The 22,060-nt window shown below is 34.7% G+C and overlaps 4 protein-coding genes and 2 pseudogenes across 7 annotated transcripts; 2 read left to right on the forward strand and 4 right to left on the reverse strand.

Moving 5' to 3' along the window:
- Nucleotides 1-665: 665 nt before the first annotated feature.
- Nucleotides 666-2,209, reverse strand: LOC143625027 (GLABROUS1 enhancer-binding protein-like). Its single transcript, XM_077095495.1, has one exon. The coding sequence runs from the start codon at nt 2,207-2,209 to the stop codon at nt 761-763; it is 1,449 nt and encodes a 482-aa protein (XP_076951610.1). The 3' UTR covers nt 666-760.
- Nucleotides 2,210-3,897: 1,688 nt separating this feature from the next.
- LOC143625028 (nuclear transcription factor Y subunit B-6-like) lies at nt 3,898-4,710 on the forward strand (annotated as a pseudogene).
- A 229-nt stretch (nt 4,711-4,939) lies between these two features.
- Nucleotides 4,940-6,654, reverse strand: LOC143625105 (nucleoside diphosphate kinase B). Its single transcript, XM_077095554.1, has 4 exons — nt 6,554-6,654; nt 6,164-6,212; nt 5,307-5,538; nt 4,940-5,212 (listed from the first exon to the last, which is right to left on the reverse strand). Exons 1-4 carry the CDS (start codon nt 6,602-6,604, stop codon nt 5,098-5,100), a joined length of 447 nt encoding a protein of 148 aa, XP_076951669.1. The 5' UTR covers nt 6,605-6,654; the 3' UTR covers nt 4,940-5,097.
- Nucleotides 6,655-8,510: 1,856 nt separating this feature from the next.
- On the forward strand, nt 8,511-10,889 carry LOC143625106 (pentatricopeptide repeat-containing protein At1g02150-like; annotated as a pseudogene). The gene is made up of 2 exons (XR_013152216.1): nt 8,511-8,993; nt 9,587-10,889. The product of XR_013152216.1 is annotated as a pentatricopeptide repeat-containing protein At1g02150-like (transcript).
- Nucleotides 10,890-11,540: 651 nt separating this feature from the next.
- LOC143625107 (serine/threonine-protein phosphatase PP2A-2 catalytic subunit-like) lies at nt 11,541-15,500 on the reverse strand. The gene is made up of 11 exons (XM_077095555.1): nt 15,393-15,500; nt 14,099-14,155; nt 13,932-14,015; nt 13,784-13,855; nt 13,635-13,706; nt 13,514-13,554; nt 12,915-12,981; nt 12,653-12,844; nt 12,438-12,527; nt 11,923-12,030; nt 11,541-11,814 (listed from the first exon to the last, which is right to left on the reverse strand). Exons 1-11 carry the CDS (start codon nt 15,480-15,482, stop codon nt 11,749-11,751), a joined length of 939 nt encoding a protein of 312 aa, XP_076951670.1. The 5' UTR covers nt 15,483-15,500; the 3' UTR covers nt 11,541-11,748.
- Nucleotides 15,501-19,613: 4,113 nt separating this feature from the next.
- Nucleotides 19,614-21,788, reverse strand: LOC143625108 (UMP-CMP kinase 3-like). 3 transcript variants are annotated; one of them, XM_077095556.1, is made up of 9 exons: nt 21,764-21,788; nt 20,938-20,998; nt 20,782-20,836; nt 20,531-20,648; nt 20,294-20,450; nt 20,124-20,204; nt 19,943-20,050; nt 19,771-19,843; nt 19,614-19,705 (listed from the first exon to the last, which is right to left on the reverse strand). In XM_077095556.1, exons 2-8 carry the CDS (start codon nt 20,965-20,967, stop codon nt 19,775-19,777), a joined length of 618 nt encoding a protein of 205 aa, XP_076951671.1. In that variant the 5' UTR covers nt 20,968-20,998; nt 21,764-21,788; the 3' UTR covers nt 19,614-19,705; nt 19,771-19,774. The 3 variants fall into 3 exon arrangements, with proteins under 3 accessions (XP_076951671.1, XP_076951673.1, XP_076951672.1); XM_077095558.1 differs by lacking the exons at nt 20,531-20,648; nt 21,764-21,788 and having other exon boundaries at nt 20,938-20,993; XM_077095557.1 differs by lacking the exons at nt 20,531-20,648; nt 20,782-20,836; nt 21,764-21,788.
- Nucleotides 21,789-22,060: the final 272 nt, after the last annotated feature.

Genomic DNA, 22,060 nt, shown 5'->3' on the forward strand with positions numbered 1-22,060 from the left:
GTGTCTTCATAGGCTATATAAAATCATACATTATGTTTTCTGATTATCATATAACTTGAAGATTATTAAAAAGTACTTATAATTCATATAGTTAAGTAAGATTTTATCCTTGGTGTTTGCACATTAACATCGTAAAGTTGTTAGAAAGCCAAATTAGAGCTTTTCGTCAAACGGTCTCCCATTTTCGTTCGGTTCAGATCTGAGCTCCAGTAATATGGAGCAAAAGAAACGAGAGTATGCATCACTCTCGTCTTTTCTAGATATCACCCTTTTTATCAAATAAATCATTCCTAATTGTTGTTTCACATATCACCCAACTGCAGACCTAAAGTTGACAGAGAAGCATACTCTCTCGTCTTTTCTAGATATCACCCTTTTTATCAAATAAATCATTCCTAATTGTTGTTTCACATATCACCCAACTGCAGACCTAAAGTTGACAGAGAAGTACGCTGTAATAAAGGAAACCTCTAAAAATCATTTTGCAGGGAAACAAGATCACACAAAAACCATCAACGCGAAGAATGAAATAAGCCAGCAACCGATCCTAACAATCAACAAAACCATGAAACTGAAACATGAAACATGTTAAACTTTTCTTAATTTAAAACACTAATATCAAGTTCATAACATCAAGAAGCAAAATAACATAAAACCAACCCCAAATACATAGCAAGTTAACTACAAGTTATTAATAAAAATTCAAAACTACAAATCATCATCATCATCATCAATCATTAACAGGAAGCCATAACTTACCTCAATTTCCTGATGATTTAACCGCCTCAAGCACCATCAACGCTTGCTCTTTCAACAACTCCATTCGCTTAACGTAAAGCTCAAGCTCCAACTCCATCAAATTCTTCCACTTCGCCTCCAACTCCGCCCGTTTAGAACCCTCAACCAGTTCCATCCCAGCCTTCACAATCTCCTCCGACAGAATCGAAGAATCATTCCTTAAACCATACTGAACAAACCTCGATATATCCACCTTCTTCTCCAACTCAGCCTCCATTGAGTCCATCTTCAACTTATCTTTATCATCCACACCATTCGCTTTCACCACACCAGCAGTACTAGCAGGCGTACCAGTAGCCTTCAAATTAGAATTATCATTCTTTTGACTCTGATTCTTCTTAACTTCTTTCCCTTTAGTATTACGCTTACCGTTACCATCACCGTCCCATACCAATTTCAACAATTCATAAGCTTTCTGTTCATGACTCTTGGTAAAGTGCCTATCTTTACCATCTTTCTTCTCCTTAGCCACATTATTCACATACTTCTTCTTCAACCTCCTAATCTTATCCATCAACTGAGACCTACTAAAATCGACATGCAACGACTTCCTAATAAAATCATGAAACGCGTCCGGGTCCGCAACCGGATTCTCACCGTTCCGCTCGGTTTTAAAATCAATCATACCTTGCAACACAGCAATCTCATCATCCTCACTCCACAGCCTCTGAAACAACTGCTTCTTGGTGTCATCATCAGTTGCAGTAGTCTTCTTACCTTTCTTTACATCCTTCTCACTACTCGCCGGCAATTGCTTACTCTTCGCCGGAGACTTAATAATTTGACTTCTTTTGGAAGCTAGGGTTTGTGCCTCACGTTGTTCAATTGGCTTAGACGAAACAGGTTTAACATTAACACTAGAATCAGCCACGCCGGACTTTTTAGCCGGTGAATCGGAATCGGAAGCGTTATCGTCATCGGAATCTGCTTCTTCCGATTCCGATGAATCCGGATCTGGTGGAGCTACCGGTTTCTTCCGCTCACCGTTAACAATATTATTCTTAGCTTTCTTCGCATCTTTTTCAACGGCGGCCGGAGCCGGCGCCGGCCGTTTACTTTTCGCCGGCGGCGGCGTGGACACCGATTTGGATTCACCTCCTTTAGCCGATTTGGATTGCACTGGTACAGAAGAGATAGGTTTGACGTTACGGTCAACGACGGCGGAGGCGTTGGGCGGTGAATCGGAATCTGAATCGTTACCGGAATCGGTTTCTTCGCCTTCGGATGAAGACGGATCTGGAGGTTGAGATTTTTTAGCGGATTGAGATGTAACTGGTACCTGTGTTGTTTTCTGGCCGGAATCTGTATCGGAGGCTTCATCGGACTCTGAAGCGGAGGTTACTTCTTCGTCGTCTTCTTCTTCTTCTTCATCCGAAGATGAATGATTAGGTTTCAAGCCGTTCTGTGCCATGAATTTGAGAAGAAGAAGATGGTGATGATTTATAAAATTAGGGTTTGTAAAATTAGGGGTGCCAGCGGCTGTATAATAATAATAATAATAATAATAATAATAAGTAGTATGTGATGAGTATATATATACATAAAAGATGCTTGATTTTATATTAATGGCATTGAACCCCCTATAGTTTAGATGCTTTTTTTTATTCATGTTGTTTGTAAAAGGTTAAGGAAATGAACTAAACTTCATTAATTACTTCCTTGGTTTATAAAGATTTTGGACTCTTTGGTTTGTTCTCAAGTTCAATTCCGTCAAATATCAAATTCACTCGTATCATCGGTCTTCACTTTATTAGTATGACTGTATATCAAACCTAAACAAAAGTGGATATTGTGGCTATGGTTGCCTGCATAGTACAACCCTCACCAAACAACAAATTAATGGTACCATACTTAGACAGTTAGACCCTGAGAGCTTTTTAGTCATATTGATAAAAACTTCAAAGATATTCCATAAATAATCTGTTAAGAAAATATGTATGGTAACTCAACTATGTTTGTGACATGATCATGTAACACAAGTTAGGACTTTTCATGTGTGATGTCATAAAGTGTTATTAATACACCATCTATGGCGAGAGCTTTTGTGTGCGCAGCGTCGCTTTTCCAAGACTCAAAAACCTAAGACTACCTTACCATTAGGGAGAGTGTAGACAACTAAAGATATAGCATGTATATCTTGGTGATTTTAGTGTTATTGAATCGTTTAATAAACAAGATTTACTTAAGGCCAAAGGAAAATCCAAATAAGTTTATTTGTGGGCTAAGAAACGCGGAGTGCACACTAGTTATAAGCTAATATAGTTTTAATGGTAGGGGTCGGCGCCTCCATACGAGATTCAAGTAGTAATTTAGTAATCAACAATGATTGGGTGATCGTTGGTAACTGACCAACCAGTAACAAATTGATTAGCAGTAAAGGATCAATCAACTCAAAAGTGGTTGGTTGATCAACAGTTTGGATGAATCAACTCAGTAGCAACTAATCAATCAACAATAATTGATTGATCAGTATCATCATTGTACGATCAACAACAAATGTGCGATAAATAACAATCTGTGTTAGCTTTGACGACCAATATGAAATAGTAAATGGTTCCTATGATAAAAGTTGCTAATTATATTAACTGTCATATTGACACACTGTGTTTCATGAATGAAGGTGTTGTTTCAACAATTCATTGAGATGGTTTGAAATCTATAAAACACTATCTTTGGTCTATTTATAGTACAACGATATGCATAGTCGTATTTATCTTCTAAATTATCTGGTTGAGATTTTGAGAGCACCGACAAAATAATTAAATATGAGAGTAATTACACGATTTAGGGAGATCCAAATACCTGCATACCATATATAACACCTTTTTTGTTTGAAACGGCAACTTTCTTGTGTGTTATGCCACTACACTCTCCAGATTTGAAGATCCATGTTGCCCCACTCTGGTCATATATAACACCTACGTAAACTACTTTCAAATCTTGGGAATCTCATACTACAAATTGGATGGAGTGAAAATCAATGTTTTAAAAACTGGTTTGCATTGATGAAAATAGAGAGAACTTGCAATTTGAAGAAAAGCCAATGTTCAATTTCTATAGAAAATATGATTATACTGTGTTTATCATGAAAGAAAATGAATGGATTGCATGCGCTGCTTAAGCTCTTTGTATAACAAAAGATTACATGTACATTCTCAAGCGTTATTCAAGTATCCTAATCTAGATTATAGGTACCATTTCAGATTATATTGTTGCAAAATTACCTAACTACCCTCCAGAACAAGTCAAGTAAAATGAAATTGCAAGGTTGGTCAACCTCTTTGCATGCCTACATTTATGCTTCTTGAGCCATTTAATATCTTGCCCATATAATCCATACCAACAAAAGAAATGTAACCCGAATTACAACACAAAATGGAAACCAAAGATGTCATAACAACAAAGAACAAGACCGGTTCCTCCCAGTAGCCAACGTTGGTCAGATAATGAAAAAGGTCATTCCCGGGAATGGGAAAAAATCATAAGACGTAAAAGAGATGGTCCAAGAATGTGTTTCCGAGTGTATCAGCTTTGTTACGGGTGAAACGTCAGATAAATGTCAACGTGAAAAGAGGAAAACTATAAACTATAAATGGTGACGATGTAATTTGGGCTATAACTACATTAGGGTTTCAGGAATATGTTGAGCCAGTTAAACATTATCTCGTCAAGTATAGACGGTTAGAAGACGAGAAAGTAATCAACATGATACCTAAGCAACAACATCGTATCAAACAAAAATACAGTTTGCCAACTTATGAAGTTTATTCATTGGCAACCACAAATGTCATGTTCCAATAACCATTCACGACGGTTGGTGACCCAACATTTGTGTCGTCATTTACACCAGATTCGATTCAGACAAAATTGTACCATCAACAAGAAAGCATTGATTCCATTACACAATGTTAACTTGATCTACATTTAATTAACTATTTTTAGTTTTTTTACCCTTTTAATCACAGTTTCTAGGAGGGGATTGTATAGAAGTTCTCTCACTATGTGACTTATTATTACTAATAATATCAGCCTTTGCTTGTTTAAGCTGTATATTTTCTAACACAGTTTTTTAGAATGCGTTTACCAGTTTTGTATCCTAATCTATTTTATGCACAAAAAAAAATGAACAGCAAATAAGAACAAGAAAGCATAACAACCATAACATAACCGATTTAACACGCAGAAAAAGTTCCTCAAGCGATGTCAAAATCCAAAACAAAACATGCCAAAAACAGATGACACCTTCAAAGCAAACTAATCAAGGATGGTCATGACTCATAGCATAAACTCGAATCACGCTTATTCATAGATCCACGGGTGGAGGCTGCTTGACCAGTTAGCAACACCCTCAGGGAACCACAAAGCTATCTCCTTCTTCGCACTCTCAACCGCATCACTTCCATGAATCACATTCCTACACACCAAAACAAATTATTTTAACCCAATGGTCAGTCAACCTTTGACTTGTGAAGTCAAAATCACTGAGCAAGTTTGATTACGGATGATACCTGCCAATGTCGATTGCAAAATCACCACGGATGGTGCCAGGAGCTGACTCAGCAGGGTTTGTGGCGCCAATGATCTTGCGTCCGGTGGTGACCACATTCTTGCCCTCCCAAACCATGGCAACAACGGGACCAGAGATGATGTACTCAACTAGCCCGTTGAAGAACGGCTTTGAGGACAAATCAGCATAGTGCTTCTCGGCGAAAGCTTGGTCAACAGTCAAGAACTTCAATCCTATATTCACATAAAAAGTCAACCATCAAAACTAAGGTAGTTGATGAACAATGATGGCCTTTTGAATATGTAAATTGAATTACGAATTCTCTTTATAAATTAAAACTTTAAATTACTATTATTTTTGATGTACAAGTGTATAAGTAAACATCTACAAAAACTTGTAAACAAATTTTGGTTATCCACATAGACATAAAAGATCAAGCTTCACACATCAAGCTTGATTAGACATGTGTTCGTTTATTAATACTACAACATTAACATAATATAATAGTGCATATATCTAAGAATAAACATTGTTCTATATTTTATAAACTAAAATTATAAACACATAAAAAAACAATTGCATATAGATAATAAATACTACTAATACAATAAACCAACACGGCTAAGCTTTTAACGTTATTCACAAGTCAAGCTTTAGCGTCATTCTCATACACTCGCTTATTCTTTACAAACTTGTTTACTTTTAATTCTCATTGATCAATTAAATACCAACCAAAGGGTAATATGCATGTGATCAACACAATCATGCCCAAAAGTCATGATTTAGAGGACCCATTAGTTCCTAATTACCTTTAATCTTTGTGAGATTAGACAAATTGTAATCAAGTAAAAGATGTACCTTTCAAAGAGAATCCTTTCTTCTCAAATCTACCAATGATTTCACCAACCTACACAAAATCAAAGTAATCACAATCTTAAAAAACACAATCACCACAGCATTGAACCAACTATTCAATAGACACTTGTACATCACGCAACGAAACTTGTACATCAAGATTCGTCAAGATCGAGTATATAAAGACCAATGTTTCATTCATTCCTCAAAATTTTTGATACAAAACTCAAAACCCAGAAAAACCCATATCAAATTCATCGAAAACAGTATAAAAACATAATCTTTATTGATACGTTATGATTACGGCATCTGGGTTTTGGGTTTTTCGATCTAAATATTCAAATTGAACAAAAACCCCAATTGGGTTTTCAGATTTTAAGTAGAATAACTTACGAGGCCTCTTTGAACGCCATCGGGCTTGATCATGATAAAGGTCTGCTCCATCTTTGAATTGAGATTGATTGATTGATTTGCAGATCGAGAATGTATACGGTGGTGTGTCGAGAATAATAATAAGATGATTTATAGATACGCCACAAGTTAAACCCTAACCCTAAACATGAGTAGAGTATTCTTCCGATCTTTTGACGATTTTGACCTCGTATTTTGTTTACCCGGTCTTTTTTTAATAATAGGGTTACTTTAGTCATTTTGGTATAATTGACGGAAAAATTTAACGGTCATCCACGCTAGTGATCACCAGTGTTGCATGTAACATGTTAGAGCATTCCCAACCCATCCCTTAAAATTATGTGAGGAGGGTTTGTAAATTATAGGGTGAGGTTGTGAGTGGTTGTGAGAGTAAATTATAGGGTGGAGAGAGAAAAGGTAGTGATTTTTTGTAAATTTTGGGAAAATGTAGTGATTTTTTGTAAATTATAGGGTGGAGAGAGAAAACTGTAATGAGAAAGATATAAAAAAATATTATTTAATTGAATATGAGAGAAAAATATAGTGTTTTTTAGTGCAATTATATGATATATATGGATATAGGGATAGGGAACGGGATGAGAATGCTCTAAAACTACTGTAATTTTATAGAAAACTGAGGAGCAAAGATGTAATATAGGTAAACCTTATGTATCATCCATAATTCCATATTCATCAGTGTGATTAACTCTTGATTTTGTTTTATTATACGTTGTATCTATATTCGGTTGTACTAAACGTTACATTTATGTTGACGTGTTTAGTGTACCGTGATTTTAAATTTAAGAAACCTAGTTAAATAAGTTTTACAGATACTAAGACACAAGTATTAAGTGTGATGCGATCGTGTTTATTAGATTCATAATATACTAGTATTTTATAATTTTATCTTACTGAATAAAGATAGTGTGTTCTATAATTTTATCTTAGGGGTGTGGGATTGCTTATTTTTATCAACTTATACCTTATTAATTTTTTTTGAAAAAGGAATATGGTGTTTGGGATTGCTTTTGATGTGAGATGGAAAAGTTAATAAGTTACACTTTTGTAACTTATTAACTTAATGAAAAGTTATAAGGAGGTAAAATAAGGAATCCTAAACACCCCCTTAACAAATAAAAATCTTGAATTCCTCTTACATGTTTTTGTTTATGAGCATCCAATCTCACAAAATGAACTCATGCAATGACATATGTGAAAAATGATCACTTGTTGATTTGTCATACGCGTCCATTACATGGTGTAAAGAAAATTGATTTTCAAGACTTATATGAAACCTTCTTCAAGCGAGAACATATTAGATATCTTTGGGTTCTTATATTCAAATAGGGCTCTTAAAAAACCCTTGAAACAGACTAAACAGTCCAACCCGAGCTATCAATAGGATGAGTAGAAGTAATGCATTTCGATTTGCACTTTATGGTTTGAAAATCGCGTTTCACGATTCAGTTTACGATTTGAAATCGAGCAAGATGTTAATAAATAATTTTTTAATGTATAGAATATCAATAAAAAAATCACTTATACAAATCTAACAAATATTAAGTACAAATTATCAATCTAACTAATTCCATTATCTTAGCATTTCTTTTTCTTTTCCTTTTGTTATAGCCTCTCATACTTAAAAGTAAAAGATAAAATGTTTGATATGTCAAGGATAAACTTGATCTAACCCTATGATTCTGTTTTAAAAGAAACCATTACAACACCCGACCACCCAGTTAGTTTTAACTTCTCCCTAATCCGAACTTATCAGTTCGACTCAAAGATCACATTAACATAACCCAAACCAGACCGTAAACAACTAAACATCACCCGTTCAACATATAAACACCATTCAAAAAATGTAACCAAAAGAAACATTAGGGGACTAATAATAATTATAATATGCTTCATCGTATCTTGTCTCATGTCGACAAGACCACCACCAAGATAACCTTTGTGTGCTTCCCACTGTCTTCATCAAAACCCTTCAAAGATTCTTGAACCCATTTCCTAAAACCCTAATCAAATGTTACTCCACTCGCCAATTTCCCAATACCCACTTCAGCCACAACCATCTTTCTTCCTCAAATCCATCAATTCCATTAATTTCCCATCTGGGTTTTGCAATTCACCCCTCAAATTATCCAAATTTAACCCTTTAATCATAACAAACTGTTCATCTACTTCACCTGTTTCACAGGCTTCCAGCTATGGAACAGTGGACTATGAGAAGAAGCCTGGAACAACGGTTACTTGGAAAGCTATTTACAAGCGGATATCAATAATGGGTAACCGTGAAAAGGGGTCTAGTGGTGTGTTGAATCAGTGGGAGAATGAAGGCAAAACTGTTACAAAGTGGGAGCTTTGTAGGCTTGTCAAAGAGTTGAGGAAGTATGGTCGTTATAAGCTTGCTCTTGAGGTATGTATGTTTGACTTTTCTAGGTCAAATTAATTGGTTTTTGTTTGTTAAAGTGATGAATGTGGTTGCCATTAATGTTACAATTTGAGGACTTTATCACATTATGAGAAGTTGTTTAAAGTTATGGTTTTTTAGAAGTTAAACAGATGAATGTTAGCTTCAGTCTTGATGAACATTAGAAAATATAAGTTGACTTTGAAATATTTAATAGTGAGTGTTGTAACAGTTAATACTCTTGGTAGATTTATGCTAAAAGATTAGCATTTGATTAGTTATATTTAACACCATGGAAGCTTGAATTGTAAGAAATTTAGGTGTCTGAATGTTGTATTGTTGTATTTCAGCTTCTTCTGTCCCAAATGTTTATATTTGACTTATGTAGGTCAAACTAGTTATCTATTTCTTGATGAATATTGTTGTCCTTGTTGCAATTTGAGAACCATGTCACACATGAGATTTTTTTTTTTTTAATTATGGCTTTTTAAAGTTACAAAGAGGTAAATGTTTGCTTCAGTTTTGATGAACTTCAAATAATGAAAGTTTGACTTTTAAATATAATGTTGTAACGGTTAGTGTTCTAAATTTTCTCGCAGGTTTTTGATTGGATGAATAAAAAACCTGAAAGATACATCTTATCCCCAAGTGATGCTGCAATTCAACTAGATCTAATATCCAAGGTAGACGGCGTCTCAGGTGCCGAAAATTACTTCAACAATCTACAAGATTCTCTAATAGACAAACGCGTGTACGGGGCCCTCTAAAACGCATACGTACACACTCGGAAGAAAGAAAAGGCTGAATCTTTACTACTCGAAATGAAAGAAAAAGACTATGCAAACCACGCCCTTCCATATAATGTGATGATGACTCTTTACATGAACCTAAGAAATCATGAAAAAGTTGAAACCTTAATTCAAGAAATGATGCAAAACAACATTGATTTGGATTTATACACTTATAGTATCTGGATCACCTCTCGCGGGTCCCAAGGATCGGTTGAAAAGGTGGAAGAAGTGTTTGAAAAAATGAAACTTGATGTGTCGGTTAAGCCGAACTGGACGACTTATAGTACTCTATCGACCGTTTATATTAATCTCGGTGAGCTTGAAAAGGCGGAAGATTGTTTAAAAAAGATTGAAGCCAAGATTAGTGGTCGGTATCGAATCCCTTATCATTATCTTTTGAGTCATTATGGTAGTATCGGGAAAAAGAAAGACGTTAAACGGATTTGGGAAACGTATAAGACGGTTTTTGAATATATACCGAACATGGGTTATCACGCGGTGATCTCGGCTTTTGTTAGAATGGATGAAATTGAAGAAGCTGAGAATATTTATGATGAAGGGCTTTCGGTTAAGACAAATTATGATGCTAGAATTGGGAATCGGTTATTGGGTTGGTATCTTAGAAACAGGTATGTTGAAAAGGCAGATTCCTTCTTTAAAGAAATGTTAAATACCAGGAAGGCGAATTCGAGTTCATGGGAGATTATTGGTGAAGGGCATATTAGGAATAAGAGGGTTTTTGATGCGTTGGGTTGTTTCGAAAAGGCGCTTTCACATGAAGAATCACGGTTTGGGAAACCGAAACCAAATAATGTTTCATTGTTTTTAAAGATTTGTGAGCAAGAAAAGAATGAGAAGGGAAAGGAGGCTATGCTTAGGATTTTGAGGGAAGCGGGTGCTCTCGATGATGAGTTGTTTATGTCAAAGTTAACTTTTCCGAAAGAGTCAACGGAAGATGATAATGATGATGACCGTGACGCGTTTTTAAACGAGTTGCAGGCTACTGGGTAATAAAGGTTTTCTGGTGTCTGTGTAATAAGTTTTGTATCAAAGTAGGTTTTAAGTTGTTTGTTTTACAAAAAATGTATCTGAAATTTGAAATTTTGATTCATCGCGGTTTCTCGGTTAATGAGTCGCATTTTCTGCTGCTGATACTTTTACATTGTTGTCGAAACCAAACCCGTCGACTTGTACCTTGAAATCTGGAATGTAGCGTAACAGTATGTGGTTTGTAGTTTATACACTTTGATCAATAAGTCCAGTATGAGCAAAGGACTGAAAAAATAATTATGTTAGTATGTAGATTTTATTGAATAAGTAATCTTAATGCCGTAGATGGGTGAAAATAATATTGTGTTTAGATATAATTAAATCAAGTAAAGACCATACCTGGATAGTTGGATGGTATCTATTATTTTAGTGAGCTTGTGTAAGTTGATGTAAAATTAACAAATACGCAGTCTAAACACAATAACACATAGATGATGTCAACAGTTACATAATTGTAAGAAAGTCAATACTACTTGTATCAAATACTATATTCGAAAAGACAAACTTCATAACCAAAGTCTCGATGTGTATCATATGATGCTGCAGTAACTGTAACGATCATGATACTGCGTAGGTACCACGAGTTTAAAAATGAACTTGTTTTTTGTATAATTTTTATGTTAACCTAGAACTTCTAAGTTAATATATAAACATACAATGTAACCTAGAAAGCATAGTTTTAATGATAAAAAAACGATAATAGAAATTATGGGTTTTATAACCGATGATCGGCTGATGATGATGGGGGGATCATTAGTTGATGAAAAACAAAGCTTAAACGAGATCAATGGTCGCGCTTGCTCTACATATTGACGTTAAAGACATTGTACTAGATCAACAAAACATGTGTATATTCTTCAAACCAAACCTAGAAAATGAAACAGTCATAAATTACATCCTTGGTCCATCCCAGGTTAGACTTACAGGAAGTAATCTGGCGTCCTTCTAGTTACATCAGGTTCTCCTCTCCTAGGAGCAGGTTCAAACTGCAACAACAAACAACTTCACTTATAAATACTTTCTTTTCATTGCTAATCAAATATTCCAATGCCCATTCAAGTGCCAAAAATGATAAACATTGTGGATTAAAATACCTGGATAAATGTGTGTCCCTTGCAATCATCCACCTCCAAAATAGATGCCATATTCCCACACCTATAGCAATAATTTGGTGCACTAAAGATAGTCACCACCTTTTGATCCTGTCAACCAAAAGTCCAACATATTTAGTGATCCTGCAGGTCGGACCATTGATAGGAATTGATATGGTTCTGATTGTGATTGATAGAATTTAGAGATGAAAATAGGAACAAAAAGAGAGAACGATTTATTTCTAAAACGTAAAGAAAAGGCTACACGATAATCCGATAATCCAGGGCTATGCCCTCTCTCCATACATCATGCAGGAGCCCAAACAATCTTACAAACTCATGCCTAACCGTAACAAGCCTTATAATCTATTACTTATACTACCCCCGATATTAAACTTAGCCCCTTGTAATATTTTCCCTTTGCCCCCTTGAGAATACATATATGTTACTTTTCCCTCGTAGCTCATTCCTATCAGAAAACCTCAAAAACAATAAAAAAAACTCAAGCAACTACTTACATGCCCCCAGTTGAAACCATCCATGACCAATTGATGAGCTCGAGCAATAAGCTTTAGCCCATTAGTATGGTTAAACTGCTCAGAGATATCCTGTAAATACAATTTCAAATAAATTACACAAATCAACACTAACTTTGAAACTTGTAACAGTCCCTAAAACAAACTTTTATATGTGTAAATAATAATAAATCAAAAGCTTTAGAAAGAAATAATACTTGGCCAAATGTGTAACCAGCTCCACGAGGCGAGATACCCCAACCGCAACGGTCATCAGGGTCAGACCACAAAAGGTCACACATAGGACCTTCATGTGGGACCTCTTGAACCCGGTCAAAGTTTCTTACATTATCTAGGGTTTCAATCGAAGGTGATAACCCACCATGAAGACAAAATATTTCCGATTCAACCTGCCATAATTATATAACCACCATTAGCTCATTGATGACATAAAATGTTGCATTAAAATTTGTAACTAACCAAAGCAGTCAACGGGAAATAGTCAAACAGATCTGTAAAAGTCTTCCAAACATTAGCATTGCCATACCTGCAAATCAAGAATTAAAATTAGGCCTGCATACGACTAACGTTTAGTTAATCGTTCGGGGGCAAGTTCGTGTATTAATAAACGAACAAACAAGAACAAATCTTTTTGTTGGTTTAGTTAAACAAATGAACATTAGCACAAGTCCTGTTTCTTTCATTTATGTTCGTAAATATTCATTTGTTTACTTTCGTTAATTTACGTTTGTTTAAGTTCTCTCATTTACATTCGTTTATATATTCATTTAACCTTTTTAGACGCACTATAACTTAGTCTAGTTTTATCAATTTTAGGCCCAACAAAGTCATGTTCACGTTCTTTTAACGAACGAACCAGAACACTCTCATTTTCTTAACAAACAAACACGAGCAAGGAAACCCCTTTCATTTAACTGTTTATGTTCTATCATTTGTTCGCTTAAGTTAAACAAACACAAACATGTCCAATTTGCTCCCTTCATTTACAAGCCTAGTTAAAAAATGCACATATAATAAAGAATTTGTTATTGAAAACCGTATAAGAACAATAAACTTACTTCCTAAGACATTCGTCATAAAACCCATAAACTTGAGTTATCTGCAATAAAAAATAAATAAACAGTCGGATTATATAACTGAATAACTAGTGTTGAAAAGTAAAAGAGAAAGTCAAAATACCTGCCGGCTTTCATGATTCCCTCTTAAAATTGTGATTCGCTGAGGGTACCGTACTTTCAGAGCCACCAAGAGCTGTAAAAAGTATATTGGTGATAAAAAGTCATAAATATACACAAAAATACAAAATTAGAAATATGCAGTATACTTACTGTGACAGTTTCAACAGAATAATACCCACGATCCACATAATCGCCCATAAACAAGTAGTTTGTATCCGGGCACTGACAGATGATATAAAAAGATGATCTTAGATCTAACTTCAAAAATTTACTGCAGATGTAACAATAAAAGAAATACCTTTCCTCCAATGCGAAAAAGTTCAGCAAGATCATGGAATTGACCATGAATGTCACCACAGATAGTCACTGGGCTTTTTACTGGCTGCACACATGAAAAGGTTTAGACAATATTATGACAACTTCTATCTAAACTGTGAAAAATAAAATTAGCAATGATGGTGATACCTGGACATTGCTTTCATCTATTAATATCTCTTTTGCCTTGTCGCATAATGTCCTAACCTACACCAACAGACGACCAATGCACTTCTCAATCAGCCAAATAGGTAATACTAGTATTAACAAAAATTTGCAGATTATGACGACAGAATATGCTGGATAACTATGTAAGCAGATATCCTTGGAAATTCAATTCTTACTTAATAAAACATCCAAACATAAATATTACATGACGCAAGACTCCATGTACAACCAAATAAGGTTTATGTACAATCAGAAATTGCATATCTCACATTTTTTTACACATAAACCTATTTATCAAGTAGACCTTCCATAACTTCTGCATCTCTTAGGTTGTTTCTACATGAGGCGCGTCTTTTTAACCGCTTTCTTGAACCAAGATTCGAGTCTTGCAGGCTCACCTTTTATGTCAAATTCAATAAAATAATGAACCAAACCTTGACAGAATTTATCAGTCCATTCCTAATACTCTTTTAATTAGGGGTGAGCAATAAACAAACCGAACCGAAAACCAACAAAACCGAACCTGCTTTAACCGATAAACTGATTTTTTTGTACCCTTTGTTAACCGAACCGAACCATTCATATTATCATATATATCTTGCTTTTACATATCCACTTCATGTATTTCATGTTTTATACCACCATTTTATGTATTCATGCCACCACTTCATGTATTTATATTTCAATTTCACCCATTTATATATTTATTTCATGCATTAATGCATCCATTTAATGTGTTTCTAAGTAAAAATTTTAGCTCAAATTTGATTTTGGTTAATACGAAATTAACCAAACAGAAAAAATTAACCGAAATGATCACTTCGGTTGAGACTATTAACCAAACCAAACCAAACTGTGCACGCGCCTACTTTTAATTCTCATTTTAACTTGTCACAAAGTTTCAAAACAGAGAGCATCAGTCTCTTGACACGTTTCAGGTAGGTGTTGACTTTGACTTTAAAAGTCAAAATTTACAGCCAGAAATCTAAAGTAAGTACTAACTACTTTCCCCTTAATATTAATCAACCACATCACATTGTCAAGTCCCTTAATATTAATCAACCACATCACAAACTCAAAAGAAATTAATATTTCAGATCAATAAAAACACAATACTCCAATTCTAATCAATCAAACCCTAAATTACTTTCAACAAACTCAGATCCATCACAAACCACACAGAATAAAGCATATAAAACAAATAATTACGAAAAAATCAAATAATAGAAACCCTAAAATGCAAAAAAACATAAAATCCAGGGAGAGAATCGAAAACCTCATGTTCGATTAACGGCTTGCACTGCATGAGCTGTGAAATCTGCTCGTCCAGATTCCCATGGGTGTCCGAAGCCAGCTCAACACTCATGTTGTATTATATGTGTATTATTGTGTGTATATATATCTATATATACACACACGAATACGGATTTGTATAACGAAACGTTACGATTGATTATTATGATCTGAAATTGAGATGATCGAAGGAGTGATGAAATGAAATGAAACCCTCGATATCTTCGAGATCGATTTATCGGTTTCTGTTTTCATATCCAGAAAATGTTTTATAATAACCCTTGAAGTTTCTACACGTTGACATTTTAGACCCTTTCAAGTTATAGTTTTATGCCATATGGAGACGCCGATCTTATAATTTGTTTACGGATAAATTGTTTTTTTCTGTTCCATGTGTCTTCATTTTATTAGTTGACCAATTTTCTAGTTCACGTCTCATGTTTGTAATCCTCATGCTCTCACCACTCACGCATGAGCGATGTGGTGTCGTGTAAACCAACATGGCGTGCCCCCCTCTTATGCTCAGGAAGTATATCACATAATCTAAGTCTATTGGTTAGATTACTATACTATGCTTGCCAAACGTTAAATCATAGCTTGTATACACAACAAAAACAAGGTTTTAGAAGTTTACATCAAAAACTAATTTGAACTAACGTTTATGATCATAACTCTTTATTTTACGACATTTACAACTCAGAATTGCCGTTGATAACTTAATATGTGTTGACAAGTTAGCAAACGTGATTAATCATAGCCATAGGGAGCGTAAGTAGCAGATTTATTATTACTAGAACTAGAATGCTAAACTTATCTCACTCATATCTATATTTACATTTATATAGCCATTTCAAGAACTACAATAGTATTTCATTATAATAACTTAATCATGATATTGATTGGAAGTTATATTAGTTAAAATACCAGACAAAAGCTTTATCTAACATTTTGGTAATAATTTGTTGGTATGCACAAATAAAGGAATTAATTATTATTATTATTATTATTATATAATATAATTTAGAACTTTGGTGCCACCAAGTCTCTTATTGGGCCACTTGGCGGCACCATAGGCCCATATTAGTTAATGCATTTTTTTTCCGTTTTACTTCCGGTACTGTAACGAAAATCGACCAATCGAATATCAATTTCTTATAGTTTTGGTATCGTAATGAACATGATGGAAGCCGACCGAATTCACGTAGACTCACCGCGTTTGTTTTAGTTATGATATTGTGAAGAATGCAACGAAACGACCGAATGCCAATTGTATTTGTTTGTTTTTTTTTGTTTTAGTTCCGGTACAATAATGGTGTGACAGAAACCGACTGAATTTGCGTAAACACGTCGTCGCAACGTTCAGGTTCGACAACGCTTAGGTCTAATCAACGACTGAGTTTTTTTTTTGGAACAACGGCTACCCATCGGTCCACCCCCATTTTCATATACTTTTTGGTTTTAGTTCTGGTATCATATGCATGTAATCGAAACCAATCAAATTCGCGTCAAATTAACGTTTGTGTTTTATCACGCGCATGGACCGACAACGCTTGTGTTTTATAGGTCTTCCCAGCGCAACGCGCCGAGTTAACACTAGTTTTAGACATGCATAAAATGTCAAAGCTTAGGGATATATTTGCAAAACAATGCCATTTTAGCCATTCGTTATCCTACTACTATTCTCAGTCTTGCCTGGACCTTCAATGGCGGCTTCATGTGTATCATCTTCATCTTCATCATCATCTATCAATCTCCATTCACAATTCTCAATTAATCGATCACCCAACCCAGTTTCTTTATCATGGTGTTCTTCAATTCAGCAATCGAAGAATCTTTCCATCAGTTTAGTCTCGTCAAGTCGTTCCCTCAAGAACCAGGTACCCTCAAATCTTTCATTTCTTTCTATTTTTACATTTAATTTATGATAAGTGAATAGTGAAAACCTAATTACTCAATGGCTTCCCGTGCCTTGACTTTTGAAGTCAAATGAAGCACTTTTCATATGCTAATTAGCTTAATTTTTGTAACATGTTAATGTTAATAAATGTTGTTATAGAATACTTGCTTAACACCAATATGTGATGTGGTTTTTAATATTCTTGGGAATTATATTGGCTCTTTCAATTTGAAGTTGAAAGTTAGTCAGTTTGACCATGAAAGTCAAAGCATGCTTCCCACTGCAGTCTGCACAAAAAGAGTGAGACTTTATAGGAGACTTGAAATAACTGAAAATTGGCCAATACATGAGGGTCAAAATGAGGACATGTAGGAGGCTTAAATGTAAACAAAATCAGAAAGACGAAAAGATTACAAAAGGTTTACTTGATAAAAATGATGATACGTAAAACATACGACAGACATACAACTTCTGGCTGTAAATAAAGCTTATTTTGCTGTACATTGAGCAACAAAAAGTGGTTCTTTTGGTTTCTAGTTATTTTATGTTTTTTCAGCATTTTCCAATATTTTTTTTTTTTGTAGGGATTTGTTGTGCAAGCCGCGTGGACACGAAGATCACGAAGTGAAGCAGAAAAACAACCCAACAAGAAGTCATGGAAACAAAGGACGGATATGTACATGAGACCGTTTCAACTAAACGTTTTCTTTTCTAAAAGATTCATTCATGCAAAAGTGATCCATAGAGGTACTAGCAAAGTGATATCGGTTGCCACCTTGAATGCGAAGGATTTAAGGAACACACTGCCTTCGCTCATATAGATAATGAGGCTTGCAGAGTCATCGGGAGGTTGAGATAGCCGAGAGGTCGAAAGAAGCGGATGTGTTTGCAGTGGCGTTTGAAGCCAAAAAGAATGAGAGGATTGAAGGGAGGCTGGCGATTGTTCTTGATACTATTAAGGATAATGGTATCATTTTTGTTTGAACTTCTAGTCATTAGACAATTAGCATAATTGATCTATATGTTCAAATTATCTATATTGGAAAGTTTAGTGTTTTTTTTTTGGCAATTTTACGAATAATGTGACCGTTAACATATTTATAGGTTGATATGAACACACTTCGTTTGGCTGGAGTTCGTTACACACTACTACTCAAAATATAAATATACACAAAACAACTGTTAAGTATTATTGTCATATAAAAATACCCAATTCAACTTAACACAAGAAATAGCTTTTAATAAAATGCATTAAAATCAACAGGCTTGTGTCTGTGTCTAGTTAAACGTGTTTGCGGGTTTAATCTGCAAACTAATTCCATCCCTTAAGCTAAATGAAAACATTAAATTTTATGTTAGGCTTTGATGGTGTATAACTTATCTTACATAATTAAAAAAATTAAAATACTCGATTTGCAAGCCAAAATTACAAAACATATAACCCTTAAGGATTTGATCGGTGGTACCAATTGATTCGTTCTAGCAAAGGTCTCATGTTTGAATCTTGCTTTCGCTGCTTTCCTATAATAACCTTTTGAAGATTACCTAACCTACACAAGTTGCGATTTACATGATACTGTTAATTAGCATGGTATTGTTGGGTCTGTAAACTTTCTAATTGGGATAACAAAACAGTTCTACATGTCTTAAACAAAACAGACACGGCTAACATAAATGCTAAACATGAATATGACATGAATCTCATCATTTTCTTCAAACACAAAGATGAACCTGTTTACTCATGTGTTACACGACACAACTAGTTTAACATGATTAAGATCACCTATATAGTGACATGACACAACATTACCTAACCTGATACGCCCCTGAACAGACATTACAATTAACAAATAGCAAAATATAATATAAGATCACCAAAAGCTTAGATGAATAATAAGCTCAGGTGAATAATAAGCTCAAACCTGTTTAACAGGTCTGCATTGTATCATGTCGATCTGTTTATGACACAAAACCTGTTAATCTCAAACCCAAACATATCAGGAATTACAAGCCAGCTTTCTACTTTACTGTAATGTGTTCTTATGGTCAATAAAAACAAAAAGAATTACAAAATAAATTTATGGAGTTGACAAATTCTTTGTCATGAAAGAAACTTTTTATGAAGACTTGAAAATCACATTGGAGAAGACGAACCATAATTACTCAAAGAGCATAAAACTGACTCGTGACTAGGATTTATGGTCAACGTACAATTCCGAGCATTACAAAACAATCAATAATAATAATCATACTATTCGTGTAACATACGATACAAACTTTGTTCAATCAATATAACGACGGATGATCGTACAAACAATTGGAGTAACCTTAAACTACCTTACCATGATCCGTCTCGTGGTACATTGGTGCATCAGCCTACCAACCCAAATTCAAAAATCCTGAAATATATATAACCACTTATATATCATAACTGAACAATAGATACAAGTATTTATAATTATACCTTATCAACTAAGAGGAGCAAAAACAGCCTTTACTGCTTCAAACACTTCTTCAGCAGGCTTACTAGCATCAATCTAGAGACCAAATTTGATTGCTTATTAGTTATTGTAACACCACACACCATACATACATATTCAAGTAGTAATCAAGCCAAAAAAAACTTATGAATTTACCTTTTTGACCTTCCCCTTAGAGTTGTAATAGTTGATAACATTGAGACTAGATTCCGTGAAAACCTTAAACCGCTTCCTTATTGTGTCAATATTATCATCTTTTCTCCCCTTCATGACCAAATAACAAAGTCAAACTCTTATTATCATTCTTGACGATTGGTTAAACAAGTCAAAGTCCAACCTGGTTTCGGGTCAACAGACGCTTCTCCATCTCATCCTCAGAACAATCAAAGAAAAGAACAAACTCGGGTTCAATTCCAGTCTATATAAACCAAAATATTCAAACTTTAATGCCAAAAAATCAGATCAAACAAGATAAGTTTTTATATAGTTTAAGATTATAAAACTCACAAGTGACTCAAAGGATGATCGGTTTTCATCGTTACGAGGAAACCCGTCAATTAGAAATTTGTCATTCTCGTTTTCCATAATCGCCCTTTCTAGAAGCTTGATTGTTACTTCTGAAGGAACAATTACTCCTTCGGACATCATTTTCTCAATCATGGTCCTATTAACCACTCAGAACAAAGATATTTTAAAAAAATACCAATATTTACAATATGTATATTACATATATAACTAATATACCCGTTTTCAGACCCGGTTTGTACTTCAGCCCGAAGAAGATCTCCAGCACTGAGATGAGTATACCCGAAATGCTCTACAATGTTTGCACATTGTGTACCCTTACCACTGCCCGGGCCTCCTGCTCGAGGTGTGAAGGTTATTTTAGACATTTTCAATAACAAGTTAAAATTTCTGGGGAAATTAGTATGATCTTTTTACTAAGCATGATTGTTTGGATAATGAATATATGTGCTAAAAATCAAAGTTCTCGCCTAGGACAAAAACAATTTTAGGATTCTTTTCAATAAGAGCACTTCCGGTTCCTTCCTGAAATCAAAATTTGATTTTAGTTTAGCTTTTTATTAAATAATTATCCTATGGTTAACCAAAATTAATAAAATCAATGATACTGTACAGTATATAGCTACCGTATTTGCAGCATCAACATTAGTCCCCATGGGTCCACACTAGAGTGTGTTTAACTTAATACTGCATCCAACAACAGGTAAGCATAAGAACTGCAGCCAATACTTAACACTGAGCCTAGTCATCAAACTCGTATAACGAAACAAATTTTAAAGTTCAATTACAGAGAGGAAGAATTGAGTAAATCATAGCAGCACTACTACAGTTATACAATACCAAATCATTCAAATCACATATGAATTCATCATGCCGTGTGAAAGTTTGTGTTTTAAAACAAGGGCTTTAAATACACAACTGGAAGAACTGCCTAAACTATTCTAGCAGCGGCTAACTGGTCACTACTTACAAAGAAATTGTTTATGTATGAAACGTGTTGTAGGTTTCGTATTTGAAATCGTGTCGTGGATAGCTTTCTGAATCATACGTCTCAATGTCAGATTATAGTATCTCGAGTGTGCAAAATATATAATCAGATAAGAAACAAAGTCTTCTTTGAAAAATGATGGTGTGAAATCACATCGATTCGGTGGAAACGTTACAAGTCTTTGTGTCTTATCAAAACAAGTTTCAACATAATTCTACATGAAACACATCTGTAAATACTACCAATTAAATCACAGGCCTTTGACTACTTCCTCAAACAAAATTAATATTACGTCAGAACGTAAAAATTAAACCGGCCTGTTCTTCATGAAGATCAGCAGTCAATAAAATTATGTTACGCACCATGAATTAAGATTTGAGATGATCAAACACGTCGAATATGAATATAATATAAATAAAAATCAATCAAATCTTATAACGAAATTGTGTAACATATTATCATACCGATTCAAAAGAAGACTTTGACGAAAGATCTGACGAAATTGTGAATTTTCGCGGAATTTTGTTTGTAATTGTAGGTTTGAACCGCTCGCTATTTCCTTGTAATCGTTCTCGGGTCGGTCCGGATTTTCGGATCTTATTATTCTATTTGACTAGCATTTATAGTTTAACTAGCTCGGTGCCCCTCGCGATGCGGCGAGTTATGCATGCAAACATGACATCGAATGTGTAACCAGTGTTACCGTTTCAGTATGTGCGTGACTTCACAGCAGTGCGCGCGTAACCTGACGATAGTATGCT

Source organism: Bidens hawaiensis, unplaced genomic scaffold (genome assembly GCF_021521415.1).
Source record: "Bidens hawaiensis isolate Kalapana, Puna unplaced genomic scaffold, B.hawaiensis_p1.1 tig00004020_1, whole genome shotgun sequence".
NCBI classification, from domain to species: domain Eukaryota; kingdom Viridiplantae; phylum Streptophyta; class Magnoliopsida; order Asterales; family Asteraceae; genus Bidens; species Bidens hawaiensis.

Bases quoted from the DNA above. Each gene is read 5' to 3' on its own strand.
- LOC143625108 (XM_077095556.1), bottom strand. From the start codon at position 20,967: ATGGGGACTAATGTTGATGCTGCAAATACG. The intron at 20,837-20,937 runs GTAGCTATATAC...TTTTGATTTCAG, and splicing joins ATGTTGATGCTGCAAATACG to GAAGGAACCGGAAGTGCTCT. The intron at 20,051-20,123 runs GTTGGACTTTGA...TTGGTCATGAAG, and splicing joins GTCTGTTGACCCGAAACCAG to GGGAGAAAAGATGATAATAT.
- LOC143625105 (XM_077095554.1), bottom strand. From the start codon at position 6,604: ATGGAGCAGACCTTTATCATGATCAAGCCCGATGGCGTTCAAAGAGGC. The intron at 6,213-6,553 runs GTAAGTTATTCT...GATTTTGTGTAG, and splicing joins ATGGCGTTCAAAGAGGCCTC to GTTGGTGAAATCATTGGTAG. The intron at 5,213-5,306 runs GTATCATCCGTA...TTTGGTGTGTAG, and splicing joins TTTGCAATCGACATTGGCAG to GAATGTGATTCATGGAAGTG.
- LOC143625027 (XM_077095495.1), bottom strand. From the start codon at position 2,209: ATGGCACAGAACGGCTTGAAACCTAATCATTCATCTTCGGATGAAGAA.
- LOC143625107 (XM_077095555.1), bottom strand. From the start codon at position 15,482: ATGAGTGTTGAGCTGGCTTCGGACACCCATGGGAATCTGGACGAGCAG. The intron at 13,555-13,634 runs GTATTTTGACTT...TTTTTATTGCAG, and splicing joins GGAATCATGAAAGCCGGCAG to ATAACTCAAGTTTATGGGTT. The intron at 12,982-13,513 runs GTAAGTTTATTG...CTTGATTTGCAG, and splicing joins TATGACGAATGTCTTAGGAA to GTATGGCAATGCTAATGTTT.